The sequence below is a fragment of the Teleopsis dalmanni genome, chromosome 1 (genome assembly GCF_002237135.1).
Source record: "Teleopsis dalmanni isolate 2A chromosome 1, ASM223713v2, whole genome shotgun sequence".
Lineage (NCBI taxonomy): Eukaryota > Metazoa > Arthropoda > Insecta > Diptera > Diopsidae > Teleopsis > Teleopsis dalmanni.
In genome coordinates, this window is record NC_051846.1 from 163,422,858 (window position 1) to 163,436,660 (window position 13,803).

Here is a 13,803-nt window from a genome sequence, read left to right on the forward strand (position 1 = left end):
AGGTAAAACCTTTTTTTAGTCAGTAGAAGTTAAGCTTGCATCGTGCAAAGTACTAATAAAGTTTTCATTTAAAAAATAAAAAAATCGTTTTTATTGAAAATTGTCACTGGCGCAGTCGGTAGGATCAGTGAAAATGATCCTTTAAGAACTTACAAACAATTAAATATAAAAAAAAAAATTCTTCTTGTAAAATAAGAAAAAACAAACAAACGAAATTTTGCAAATGTTCGTGATATTTTAAGTGCCGTAGACACAAAAAAAAAACAAAAAAAATTAATTTAAAATTTTAATTAAAATTTAATTTAATTTAATAATTAAAATTTAAATATTGTAATTTGAATTATAATTGAATTCAATTCGATTCTCCAAACAAACAAAACTGTAACTTATAAAAAAGTTTCTTTTTTTTAAATAAAAAACAAACTGAAATTTTGCAAATGTTCGTGATATTTTAAGTGCTGTGGACACAAAATACATACAAAAACTAAAACTATCAAAAAAAAATTTAATGCAACAGTTAAACCTTGAAACGAAATAACAGGAATTTAACTTTAACTGTAGAAGCTGATCAAGAACCTAGTAAAGAGAAAAAAAATTATATTCAGAGAAGTAGAATATTAAACCTTTTTTTTTAAAAAAAAAAAAAAAAATAACAATTTTTTTAAAAAACGAACTTTGCGTTTCTAATTGTGAAGCTTTAAAGTTTTAAATTTAAACTTGAAATTTATTAAAATAAAACAAAACAGCAGTAAAGACTTAGAATAACAATTTTTAAAACGAACTTTGCGTTCATAATTGTGAAGTTTTAAAGTTTTAAATTTAAACTTAAAATTTATTAAAATAAAACAAACCAGCAGTAAAGACTTAGAATAACAATTTTTTTTCTACATGTTTAAAAGTAATTAAGAAAAATTACACAAATCAAGAACAATTAATTAGTTATTATCTTTAATCAATTCTGTTTTTTAATATTAATAACTGTTTTAAAAAATATGGTTTATTATTATATAAATTGATGAATCCGACGAAAAGATTATAAAATAAAAAAAAAAAAATCAAATCAAAATTTTTTAATCTCAAAAATTAATCAAAGTTAGTCAACGTGTCGTATATCAGCAGCAACAGTAAAAGAATAAAAAATTATTCTTATAAATAAAAAAAGGATATACAAAAAAAAATAAGATAAATCAAAAGTACAAAATATTCCTAATTTTTGTGCAATTACGGCAGAGTTCGCTACCAAAATTTTCCACAAAACGTATACAACAATTTTTAGAGGATCTAACATTGTCACCATCTAAAATCAGTTGTCCAAAATGACCGAAGAAAAAACGAGTGTTAACACCATGATTGAAGGAAGAGAAAGAAGAGATAGAACGGTGGCAGGTGTAAAACTGATCGCTCCATTTGATGGCGACAATAAATACCTGGCACTGTATATCGATAGCATCAACGCAATCATACCAGAGTCTTCATCTCTTACGGGCGAAGAAAAACCATTTTACTTTCAGTGCGTAATTAGCACTCTTCGCGGAGAAGCCCTGAACTTAGTAAGAAGAGAGCAACCAACTTGTTGGGAGGAGTTGAAGGCACATTTGATTGATGAGTTTTACTCACAACGCAACTACTATTAGTAAGTAATATCAAATTTAAAGGTAAAGTTAGAGAATTTTGCGAAGAAATTAATTCCGAAATATGTAAAGTTAGGGATAATATTAAATTAAAAGAAACCAACATAACAAATATTAACTTCTTGCTCAATGAACTAAAAATGTTAAGTGTAAAAACACTGAAAAAGGGACTACCCTACCACTTAACGGCTCTAATTAATGCGAACATGGCAGCAGACGTTAACTCTGCTATAAAAATTTTAAAGGAGAATGATGAATATAACAATATTGTAGTTGGGAAAAATATTCATCATAACCAACAATCAGGTTCTCAACTCAATAACGTTAGAAACTCGCATCAAAATGCATGCAGTATTGATCATTATGGTAATAGTTCCTATAATATACCATATAAGAACCCTAATAAATATCACGGTTCGCGAAACCAAAACTTTAATAGAGCTTCGGAGGCTGATAACGAAAATTTTCGGTTAGAAGCCCCGGACTCTTACCAAAAATAAAATTAAAATTACAAAATCAAACCTTTGAATTTCTTATTGATACAGGTTCATCAGTAAGCCTTGTTCAACCCAATATCTTAAAATCTCCAATATTAAAAGTAAAACCAATAACAGTATCAACAATAACAGGGCAAATTACATTAAACAATATTCAAGAGGTTTATAATGATAAAGGAAAAAATTATTTGAAATTTTATGTGTGTGACCTCTCTAAAAATTACGATGGTCTTCTAGGTTTCGATGTACTTCAACAGCTTCAAGCGAAAATTGACGTTGTTCATAAAAATGTTATATTAAACAATATTACTTATAAATTTAAAAATAATTTCGATAATGAAATTAAAGAACTTCACTTCAATAGCAATGCTTATGAACCGAAATTTAGACTAAATCATTTAAATGATGAAGAATTAAGCGAAATAAATAAGATATTAAATAAGTTTGAAAATTTATGGTATAAAGTAGGCGATAAATTAACATTTACTAATAAAATCAAACATCGAATCAACACAACTCATGATGATCCTATATATGTTAAGTCCTACAGATACCCTGAAGTCCACAAATCAGAGGTCGATACACAAATAAAAGAAATGTTAGATCAGGGGATTATTTGTCACAGTAAATCGCCTTATTCTGCACCAATTTGGGTGGTGCCTAAGAAGTTAGATGCTTCAAAAATTCAGAAATGGCGAATCGTAATCGATTACCGTAAATTGAATGATATAACTATTAGTGATAAATATCCGATACCCTTAATGGATGAAATACTTGACAAACTTGGCAGGTGTTTATATTTTAGTACAATTGATCTTACAAAAGGATTCCATCAGATAGAAATGGATCCAAAGGATAGAATGAAAACAGCCTTTTCAACTAGAAATGGTCATTTTGAATTTTTGCGTATGCCATTTGGGCTAAAAAACGCTCCGTCCACGTTTCAAAGATTGATGAATACAATCTTGGATGGATTAATTGGGAAGGAATGTTTAGTATATTTAGATGACATAATTGTTTTCAGTACTTCACTCCAGGAGCACATTGAAGCTCTCGATAGAGTCTTTAGCAGATTAAGTGAAGCTAATTTAAAAATCCAATTGGATAAAAGCGAGTTTCTTAAGAAAGAAGCCGAATTCTTAGGGCATATTGTAACCCCAGAGGGAATCAGGCCAAATCCAAATAAAATCGAAGCTATTTTAAAATATCCACTACCGAAAAATGAAAAAGAAATTAAACAATTCTTGGGACTAGCAGGGTTCTATAGAAAATTTATAAAAGATTTTTCTAAGATAACAAAACCCCTAACTCATTGCTTAAAAAAAGGCAACAAAGTCAATATAACTGATAGGGAATATAACAAAGCGTTTGATACAATCAAAATCTTAATAACAAAAGACCCTGTTTTGGTCTACCCAGATTATAAAAAAGATTTTACACTTACAACAGATGCTTCAAATACTGCACTGGGTGCAGTTTTAAGTCAACAAGGTCGGCCAGTTTGCTTTGCTAGTCGCACCCTGAATGAGCATGAATCACACTATTCCACTACAGAAAAAGAACTGCTCGCTGTTGTTTGGGCCACAAAGTACTTTCGTCCATACCTCTTTGGCAGGAAGTTTGTTGTAAATAGTGATCATCGCCCACTTCAGTGGCTTCACAACTTAAAAGAACCCAACTCTAAACTGCAAAGGTGGAAATGGAAACTAAATGAATATGATTTCACTGTGAAGTATATTCCAGGGAGAGAAAATCATGTGGCAGATTCTCTGTCACGCATTCAAATTGAAGAATGTAATTTTGATGAAATTCCATCTGATATTGCCACCATTCATTCTACATCAGATAGTCAAAACTTTATCCCAATTGCGGAAAGACCACTCAATGTCTTTAAAAGACAGTTGAGATTAATAAGATCTAATGAAAATAGTACACATGTAGAGCATATATTCAAAAATTGTGTTACCACAATTAAATATATAGAATTAAATACTGAACAAACAAAAGACATTATAAAGTCATTTTTACTAACTAATACCATGGCTATTTTTATGCCAAATAATGAAGACTTTTTAAGATTTCAAAATATTTTCAAAACCTTGGTTTGCAATAGACGTCATAAGATTCTGAGAGCAAGTAAGGAACTGGAAAATATCCCTAATTACACCGACTTTAAAACTAAAATTCTTGAAATCCACTTAGAAGGCTTCATCAAGGAATTGAAAAAATTATATATCAATTCAAGAAAAGATATTATTTTCCTAACTATTTTAAAGAAATTACTAAAATCATCAATGAATGTGATTTGTGCAATCGATGCAAATATGACCACGTTGCAAACAAAATGCCATTTAAAATCACTCCTCCAGTTTACGAAATTAGAGAAAAATATGTGATAGATTTCTGGGAATGGGAAAAAAAACATTTTCTAACATGTATAGATTTGTACTCAAAATTCAGTACAATTGAAGAAGTACAAGCATTAAATTGGCTAGAAACAAAGAGAGCTCTTATTAAAATATTTAACACAATGGGACCTCCTAAAGTATTGAAAATTGACCAAGATCAAGGCATTAATAACGTCAATATCAAAGAATGGTGTAATGAATTAAATATTAAAATAGAAGTTTGTACTGGAAAAACCGGTATAGCAGACATTGAACGTTTCCATAAAACCTTGAATGAAAAACTTAGAATAATTAACACCTCAGATGACAGGGAACTAAAATATGTTCAATTCGAACAATCCGTTTTCACATATAATCACACCATAATACATTCTACTACTGGTCAAACTCCATATAACATATTTTTTAACCGATTACCTCCAGAATTTGACTCACAACTCATTAAAGAAAATAGAATTAACAATTTAAATAAAACACGAAAAGAAAATTCGATAAATATTGGTTTAATCAACGCTGAAAATGTGAGAAAACGTCTTGATAAAACAAAAAATCCATTTAAGCAAGTAGCATTAGTTCGAGCTGATAGTGACAATGAACACTTTTTAGTTAAATTCAAAAACAAGAATATAAGAAAATATAAAAGTCAATTTAAACGAAAAAAAAATTTTAAAATAGTCACAAATGAAATTGTATTGTATAAATTTATATCGATTAAAACGAATACTGTTATTATAATCATCTCTTATAAAATATATTTGTAAACTATTAAAATGGATTAAAAAAAAATTAAAATAGATTATATTAATATAATTAACGTATATTTTAAAAAAAAAAAAAGAAGAAAATTTGAAGAAATTAATGTCATAAATGAAATTGTATTTTTTTTATTATTTTTATATATTGTATTGTATAAATTTATATCAATTAAAACAGATATTATTATTACAACTATCCTTTATAAAATATAATATAAAATATTATAAAATATATGAAATATTATGTGTATTTAACGCAATAGGAATATTGCTTATTTTTAAGGTGGGAGGAGTGACATTAAGCTCTCTCCCAACATCATTAAATTGAACAAAAAAGAACTTGCTGCGCTAAGCAGGTAAAACCTTTTTTTAGTCAGTAGAAGTTAAGCTTGCATCGTGCAAAGTACTAATAAAGTTTTTATATAAAAAATAAAAAAATCGTTTTTATTAAAAATTGTCACTTATATATATATATACACTTGACGAATCAAATCCACCTGGTCATATCTGTCTTTATCTTTTGAAATTACTTTTCTCTGCAAATATCTTTCGTTCGCATTTTGCAATTATTCATTCACGAAATTACTTGTTCCATTCAAAGGAGAGAAATTAATTCGTAAATTTATTTAAATTGCTTTGATAAATTTCTTTGGCAATTCAAAGCATTCAAAATTTGCTTGGCGTGGATTGCACTCTGGCGCTTTTATGCACAATTGTATTTTATATTTAGCTTTGACAACTATTAATTGTTTTAGTTTAATTAATTAGATGCTATAATTATATTTAGCATAGTCTCTTTGCATGATTTAAAACAAACAGGCTATGCTGAGACCAATAAAAATCAGCAGCACCGCAGTTAATTGGTTTCGATTAAATTGGTACGATAAATTATGAGTTCTATTTCCTAATGTTTTGCAACATCCATGGCTACTGAGCGGGAGGAGGTAAGAGAAGTGTTAAGTTCAAAAGTTTTAATTTAATTTTACTGATTATTTCACATAAGGAGAGTTTCCCTTTCGCTGATACTTATGATTGTTTAATTTGCAAGAAACGTTTCAAGAAATTGTGCACCTACGAAACTCATATGAGGAAGTATCATACCGGAGTGAATACCTATAAGTGTGAGCTGTGCAATAAGTTGTTGGCAAACAGAGCAACATTAACGAGCCATATCAGACATTGTCATAGTGTAACGGATGATCATTTCAATCTTGTTACTGATAACAACTGTAATGATTTGAAAAGTGCACGAATTGCTAAGAAAAAAGGCGCACATAGAGTGGCTAATAAATTGTTATGTGAGGTTTGTGGCTATCAGACGTGCATCAGTTGTAATTTTACGGTACATAAACGTATACATAACAGTGAAGTACAGAAGTATGGCTGCGAACGTTGTCACAAACGCTTTACAACAATCCATCAACTGACTGAACACATGCGAGTCCATTCCAACACAAGAGTGCGCAATCATAAGTGCGAAATTTGTGGTGCAGCTTTTTTATGCTCCCGTACCTTATACCATCACAAACCTCTACATCTGGAGAACAAGAAATATAGTTGCACTGTGTGTAATAAATATTTTGCACAAGCTGCGGGTTTGGCAGGACATATGAGAAGGCATCGTGTGAAATAAGTATACCGATTATTATTAGTGTTTTATAAAACACTTAATGAAAATATTTAGTAATCAAAACAAAATTAATTTCATACATAATATTTAATATAATTTGCAATATCTTAAAATTATTTATTCAAGTTTTCTTCTAACATTTATTTTTAAGCAGTATTTTTAAAATTAATTCGAAAATAAAATATATATAAATTCTTTAGTTAATAACCACATAAGCATATTTCATTTTAATAGGCAATATACATACAATTCAATAATATTTAATGACTAAACTAATAAAATATATTTACTTTAATGGCACAAAAAATATATGGCAACAAATCAAATTACACATTATAACAATAATACTTTTTTTCTAATATATAATCTTATAAACATTTAACATCACATCAATTCATAATTGATAATTTGATTTAAGCCCAAACACGTATAGTGTAGTCCCAACTGCCAGTAGAAAGTGCTGTGCCATCAGGTGATACCTGTACACATGACACTTTGTTCTCATGTCCATATAGCAAGCATACTCTCTCCGATTTAAGCGTGTCCCATAAGTTAACTGTGTAATCATTATATCCAGCAAACAACAATCGTCCACTCACCGAGAAGTCAACCGAGTTAACTCCGAAAATTATGCTTTCTTTAGAAAATACAGCAACTTCACGATCAGCACGTATATCAAATAAGCGACAACTGCTATCATCAGATCCAGTTGCAATGGCATCACCGCATGGATGAAACTTAACGCTATTTACATCAGATTGATGTCCCTCAAATGATTGTACTACATGTCCTGAACGCATATCCCATATAAATGCCATACGATCACAACTACCGGATACAAATGTGTTACCGGTCTCATTGGGAGCCAAATCAATAGCCATCACATCACCCGAATGACCATGAAAGCTTTGTAAAAGTTGTCCAGACTCAACGTCCCAAAGTGCACAAGTAGAATCGCCACTTCCAGTTAAAATTTGTTGATCTGAATTTGGATATATGCAACAAGACATGTAACTGGTATGTGTGCCAACGGTACGTTTTTTGGCTGCCATCTCTTCATCATTAGTAATAGGATATACAGTTACTTTATTATCTAAACCACCGCAAGCAACATAATTTCCTGAAGGCGCATATGCACATGCCATTATCCATGTTGTAGGCATTGTAACCGCGTGTTCTTTATTAGTAGTAAATGCATCCCAAATTATTAGGCGGCCATCTTGTGAAGATGATACAATATGCCGTTTGTCAGGGCTCCAATCAGTGCAAAGCACCTTATTTTGATGTCCTTTAAGCACTTTGCGTGGCTTGATATTTACGAAAGCAATTTGTTCCAAGCGTTCAGCTATGCTAGACATGCTAACATCATTTAATTTCTGGCGCTCTTCCTCCAATTTAGTTTTCAAGTTTTCAGCTTCTTTTAATAAAGCTGTCATCTTTTCGTTAGCATTTGTATTCGAAGCAACTTCCGACATTTTGGTGTTAATTTTTGTTTTATAATATATTTATTTATTTATAAAATATTAATTTTTTTAATAAACAGTTTTCTAGCACACCAAAAATAAAAAATGTGTACATGCAAATCAATATTTAAAAAAGAATCCAATTTGGGGTAGATAACATCCAATTTTTGTGCTGCCAAGCATATTCACATTAGTAAAAGCTTGGCCGCACTAATGTTGCTTAGTGGGGCTTTGTAAAAGTTCGTTATTATGCGCATTTAAATGATTATTTTAAAATGGTATTTATGGGTATTAAAATAAAAGAATTAAATTGATTTGAATAAGTCTGCATTAAATTCTTTATACTGTTAATTTTATTTTATAAAATTAAATGAAAATTAATACTGTTTCTCTTTTGTAAATAATATTGTTTAAAAACATATGCCTATTTGTATTCAGATTGAATATGGTATTAAAAGCAAGTAAGAAGGCTTTTGTAAAGTAGATCTGTTATTTGCTCTTACTGTGGTAATTTGAATATGGTATTAAAAGCAAGTAAGAAAGCTTTTGTAAAGTATATCTATTCTATATTCTTACTGCCGTAATAAAATTACGCGAATGAACCGGACAAGTAACTGCTTTCGTTTAAGAACATATGACTAATCTGTTTCCAGATTGAATATGGTACTAAAGGCAAATGAGAAGAGATTTGTAAAGTGGATCTGTTATTTGCTCTTACTGCGGTAATGAAATTACGCAATTAAACTGAATAAGTAACTGCTTTCCTTTAAGAACAAATGACTAATCTGTATCCTGATTGAATATGAAAGGAAGTGAAAAAAGATTTGTAAAGTGGATCTGTTCTTTGCTCTTACTCTTAAGAATATATGTGTAATCTGTATCCAAATTGAATATAGTATTAAAAGCAAGTGAGAAGAAATTTGTAAAGTGGATCAGTTCTTTGCTTTTACCGCGGCAATAGAAATAGGCGACAAAACTGGATAAGTTGTTAGTAAATATATGTTTAAATTCCGTTAGAGAAAGCTGAATAAAGAATAAATCAGAATAATAGACTTTACAAGAAGTTATTGATCTAATAGATTTATATGCTTAAAAAACATAAATAGAATAGTGACACCGAAAGAGAGAAGAACCGAAAGAAGTCAGCAAAACCCAAATGAATGTATATAAGCATTCTAATTCTATGAATGTAAATTCAGTTGCTTAATTATCCCGACCTGATGAAGAAGTCAAAATACTTTGAAGCTTTAGCAACTTTAAATAACCAAGAACTATATACACAAAAATAAATATAAAAATAATATAAACAGTTGTTTATTTTTAAATTTTTCATTAATAGTCTTTAAACAAAAAAAAAAGAAAGTAAAATTTTTATTTTTTTCACTACACTATATGCCAGTTGACTTGGTTCTTGACGTATGAGGTTTTGACACTGTATATCTTTTTAATGACTAAACTAAGAAGAAAAGCAGTACATATCAAACAATGTATATATTAATGCTAAATATAATAATTAACAAGAAGTATACGCGTTAGATAACTCTTCCTAACTTGATACATTCCAGTTCAGCTTCCTTCTTCACATAATAGACAGTCAATCAATACACACTTTTATATAACATGAACAAAAATAGTTTAGAAACAACAGTTAGGTTTCAGGAGCGGCTAGATCTACTTCCCGGAGCCACTCGTCAATTTCTATGACCAAGTGTCGGTCATCATGTCCAAAAATGACCATACCAACAGGTGTCCACAGATTAGTAATGGTAATCGTTTAAGATCATATGTCTAATCTGTATCCAGAATAAACAATAGCAACTAGAATATCGAATACACGGCATTTCGAATTTCAACGAACTGCCATCGCATGACGCTTGTTGACTATCTCCATGCTGAAACTAAAATGCTTGTTGTAAAAGACCATAAAGAACTGCTGTCCAAGTAATACCAGTTTGCGTGCCAAACAGATAGAAATCTCAATAGTGTCATGTGCATTCTATGATCCCTCTTTTTTTTCATAGATATATCGACACATTTAGCAACGTATCTATCATCAATGAGATCGAATATAAATACGGACATAGAGCACTCCACACAGATGCCAAGTTCAAGATCAAAGTTGTCACACAACTTGGTTATTAACAGGCTTTCGCCTAAAATCTTCCAGGGAGACGTCGTTCTTTCTGTGCTAAGCAATGCTCTAGATCAGTTGTGATCAGGATATCGTTACGTGCTGAACAGTTACTTGTCACGCATAAACACGTAAATTCCTAATGTGTACCCAAACTGCAGCTCTGCACCCAATGACGTTGCTTATCTGTGCACCTGTCCCACTGCACGCACAAATTTCCGTTCAACGTTTGGACTCACCCTATTGAAGTGGCTAGGTTTCTTCGTCCAGAGCAGGGTTGATCTTTAATTTGAACACTACACACCATAATCTACCCCTTCTACCTATTCTTCCATACTACCACTTTCAATTACTACTTATCCACATCCCTACTATATGGGTTGATCTTGTAAACCTTTTCATGTTATCTGTTTACAGGTCCCAGCGGTCTATAACAAGAATAGCATTAAGTTATATCGGCAAAAAGTTTTGTGGAAAAAGTACATATATCAGATGATTTTATCAAATACGTCTTCATCTCGAATTGGTTCAAAACTATTAATGTGAAGACATACGTTTTTCTGTATGTGAATAAATGAAAACATACCGAAAATCAATGTAACAAAGTAACCATTTTGAATCATTACATATATCAGTTTGAAGGTGCTATATTTTAAAATATTATATTATTTTGCCAAATAATAGAGTACAATAATATCATATAAATCTAATATATTAAAAATGATAATATAATATAATAAATTAAATAATAAATAAAGATTCTTTATAAATTAATAGCGTTCAACACAATGGACGAAGGGATACCATCAAATTAAATAGTTTATTTATATTAAATGGAAGAGTGCTTCATTATTAACAATGTTAATGTTATATGGAATAGTTTTAAACAAAGTTCTTTAGAAAAAAGATAAAGATATGCATATGCTAATTATAATAGTTCATTTAAATTTCATTTTATGTGATGTACTCTTTTATTATAGTTCTTGTTTTTTAAATTTTGTATTTGAATTTAGTACATTAGTCAATTCTCCATTTCTCACTAGCCCATACAAATTGTTGTAAATAGACATAATTCGGAAAACATACGTTTTTGTATTCGAACATAAAACTCTTGTCAAACATCGTTTCATAAAGTAACCATTTCAAAAACTACATCACTGTATTATTTTGTTTATTTACATTAAGAGTTTCTAAAATTACTTTGAAAAGTTAATTTGTTCATATATTTCGAGATGTTGAAAATATTTATACCCGAAGTAAACACGTTTCACAATCTCAAATGTGGAGAAATACTTTGCATAAGCTCAACTCTTTACAAAGTCGCTTGCTGCTTTTGTGGACATCATATAGAATTTTCTCAATTTCCTCAACATTTGCAAGATGAACATTTAATATCGTCAATATCCCACAAAGAAATAAATGACAATAGACAAAACACTAAAAAACAACGTCCATCAATTAAAATGCAAGACCAATACACCCAAAGTGAATGCCGTTCATTAGAACAGGACGTAATAAATGAGGATGTGGAACTTTCAACATTTTTAGAGAATGCAAGAAGGGAAATTAAAGATGAGAATTCTGTTGATATAGATGATTTCGAAGTGGAAACAAAATTAGTTGATGAAAAAAAAGTGATTATGAACCCTTTACAAACTTCGACTGATGCAGATGCAGATGATGTTAATTGGAATGATATGGATCTTGAATTAACAAATGTATATATATTTTGCACATTATTTTTATATAATATTATATGAAGGGAAATGATTTCAGGAATCAACAGATGATGAAGATGTACAATATTCTTGCCCTTATTGTACAAGAAAATTCAAGCGCAAACGAAACTTAGCTGACCATTTCCGAGTCCATCACGATTTAGCCCTACCTCTTGATGTATCGAGTTTGAAAAAAAGAAGGGTACGTAAGCATAAGTGCGAAATCTGTGGTGCAGCGTTCTATAGTGCAGGAGTTTTAAATACTCACAAACTCATACATTTAGGAAATAAAAATTATAAGTGTACAGAGTGTGATAAAAGTTATGCTCAGGGACCTAGTTTATTTTCGCATATCAAAAGGCATCACCCCAATGTATCTTGGAAGATGTCACGGAATGTTAATTAGATAATTTAATGAAAATTATAATTAGGTGATCAACTTTTAAATTAAATTTTTTTTTTTAAATTTTGTTATATTAATATAAGCAAATTAATTAATAAAATGTATTAACTATTAAGGACGACACAAAATATATAAAGACATTGTGTATATTAGAAATAAGTTAACAATAATATTATAAATGAAATATATGGTTATTAAAAATAATTATTAAAAAACTATCTTAGACATAAACATGTTAAGTGTACAATTACTATAAAAGCGAGTGATAGTTGCATTATAAGAGATATATAACACTATTCGCAAACGATTAAGGTTTCTTGGAATATTCCATCTTAAGCCTCGACAGCATATTCTATATACATAAGAACTATACGATTATGACTGTCACATACAAATATTTTGGTTTCGTGAGTAGCTAAACTAATAGCCTCTAGATCACCGAAATGACTTTCTTAGAAACTAATCTAGGGTATTATGTCGCTGTTATCGTCTTCGTTATTATTCATAATTTGAATAATGATAGGCGTTGTAGTATATGAAGAATCTTGTCATTCAACAATATCTATCCCAAAATATACTTCTCCTCTATCTATTACCAGCAGTTTCCTTCAATTCTTGCCAAGCAGCGTTTCTATGGAAGTTATAATTCATGAAATTTTATACTACACTTTGAACAAAGCAGAACGTACTGTGACGCTACAGTGTCTCTTTAGAAGACACAGCGACCTATTAACGGCTCTCGCCAACGACTTTTGTTACAGATGCGAGTCAGAGGAAAATTTTACCCATGTGCTGTGCCACTGTTTGGGACTCTCGAGAAAGCGTACAGTCATTTCGAAGTATCTCTTTCTAAAATATCTGTCCGATATCAGTAGTATAGGCTTTAAAAACATTATTTTCTTTATAAAAGCGATAGAGTAATTGCCCTGTCCAAAATATTCTCTTGCTTCAGTTAGGGTGGTCGCACATATGGTATAAAACTTGGTACCATAATGGATATAATTCTGGAGTCTAAGTTAGTGAGGTATATTATAAGGTATATAATATATTTATATATTATATAGTCAGTATTAAAACATTTAATTGTATTCAATTATATTGTTAAAAATACAATTTTCTTTAAACAGCTCTTAGGGTTTAGGGAGTAATATTAAAGAACATTTTATT

General features: G+C 30.0%; 3 protein-coding genes across 3 annotated transcripts; 2 read left to right on the forward strand and 1 right to left on the reverse strand.

The window, feature by feature from the left end:
* The first annotated feature begins 6,106 nt into the window (after positions 1-6,106).
* On the forward strand, positions 6,107-6,977 carry LOC119669771 (zinc finger protein 626-like). Its single transcript, XM_038079790.1, has 2 exons — positions 6,107-6,235; positions 6,295-6,977. The coding sequence occupies exons 1-2, from the start codon at positions 6,215-6,217 to the stop codon at positions 6,922-6,924; spliced, it is 651 nt and encodes a 216-aa protein (XP_037935718.1). The 5' UTR covers positions 6,107-6,214; the 3' UTR covers positions 6,925-6,977.
* A 251-nt stretch (positions 6,978-7,228) lies between these two features.
* On the reverse strand, positions 7,229-8,465 carry LOC119669784 (guanine nucleotide-binding protein subunit beta-5). The gene has a single exon (XM_038079804.1). The coding sequence runs from the start codon at positions 8,394-8,396 to the stop codon at positions 7,335-7,337; it is 1,062 nt and encodes a 353-aa protein (XP_037935732.1). The 5' UTR covers positions 8,397-8,465; the 3' UTR covers positions 7,229-7,334.
* A 3,205-nt stretch (positions 8,466-11,670) lies between these two features.
* On the forward strand, positions 11,671-12,664 carry LOC119669788 (zinc finger protein 184-like). Its single transcript, XM_038079807.1, has 2 exons — positions 11,671-12,233; positions 12,292-12,664. Exons 1-2 carry the CDS (start codon positions 11,748-11,750, stop codon positions 12,637-12,639), a joined length of 834 nt encoding a protein of 277 aa, XP_037935735.1. The 5' UTR covers positions 11,671-11,747; the 3' UTR covers positions 12,640-12,664.
* The last annotated feature ends 1,139 nt before the right edge of the window (positions 12,665-13,803 follow it).

What these genes read in the sequence shown, in the direction of transcription:
- LOC119669788 (XM_038079807.1), top strand. Translation starts at nt 11,748, where the DNA reads ATGTTGAAAATATTTATACCCGAAGTAAACACGTTTCACAATCTCAAA. An exon ending in TGGATCTTGAATTAACAAAT is followed by an intron (nt 12,234 to 12,291) that starts GTATATATATTT and finishes AAATGATTTCAG; the next exon opens with GAATCAACAGATGATGAAGA.
- LOC119669784 (XM_038079804.1), bottom strand. Translation starts at nt 8,396, where the DNA reads ATGTCGGAAGTTGCTTCGAATACAAATGCTAACGAAAAGATGACAGCT.
- LOC119669771 (XM_038079790.1), top strand. Translation starts at nt 6,215, where the DNA reads ATGGCTACTGAGCGGGAGGAG. An exon ending in TGGCTACTGAGCGGGAGGAG is followed by an intron (nt 6,236 to 6,294) that starts GTAAGAGAAGTG and finishes ATTTCACATAAG; the next exon opens with GAGAGTTTCCCTTTCGCTGA.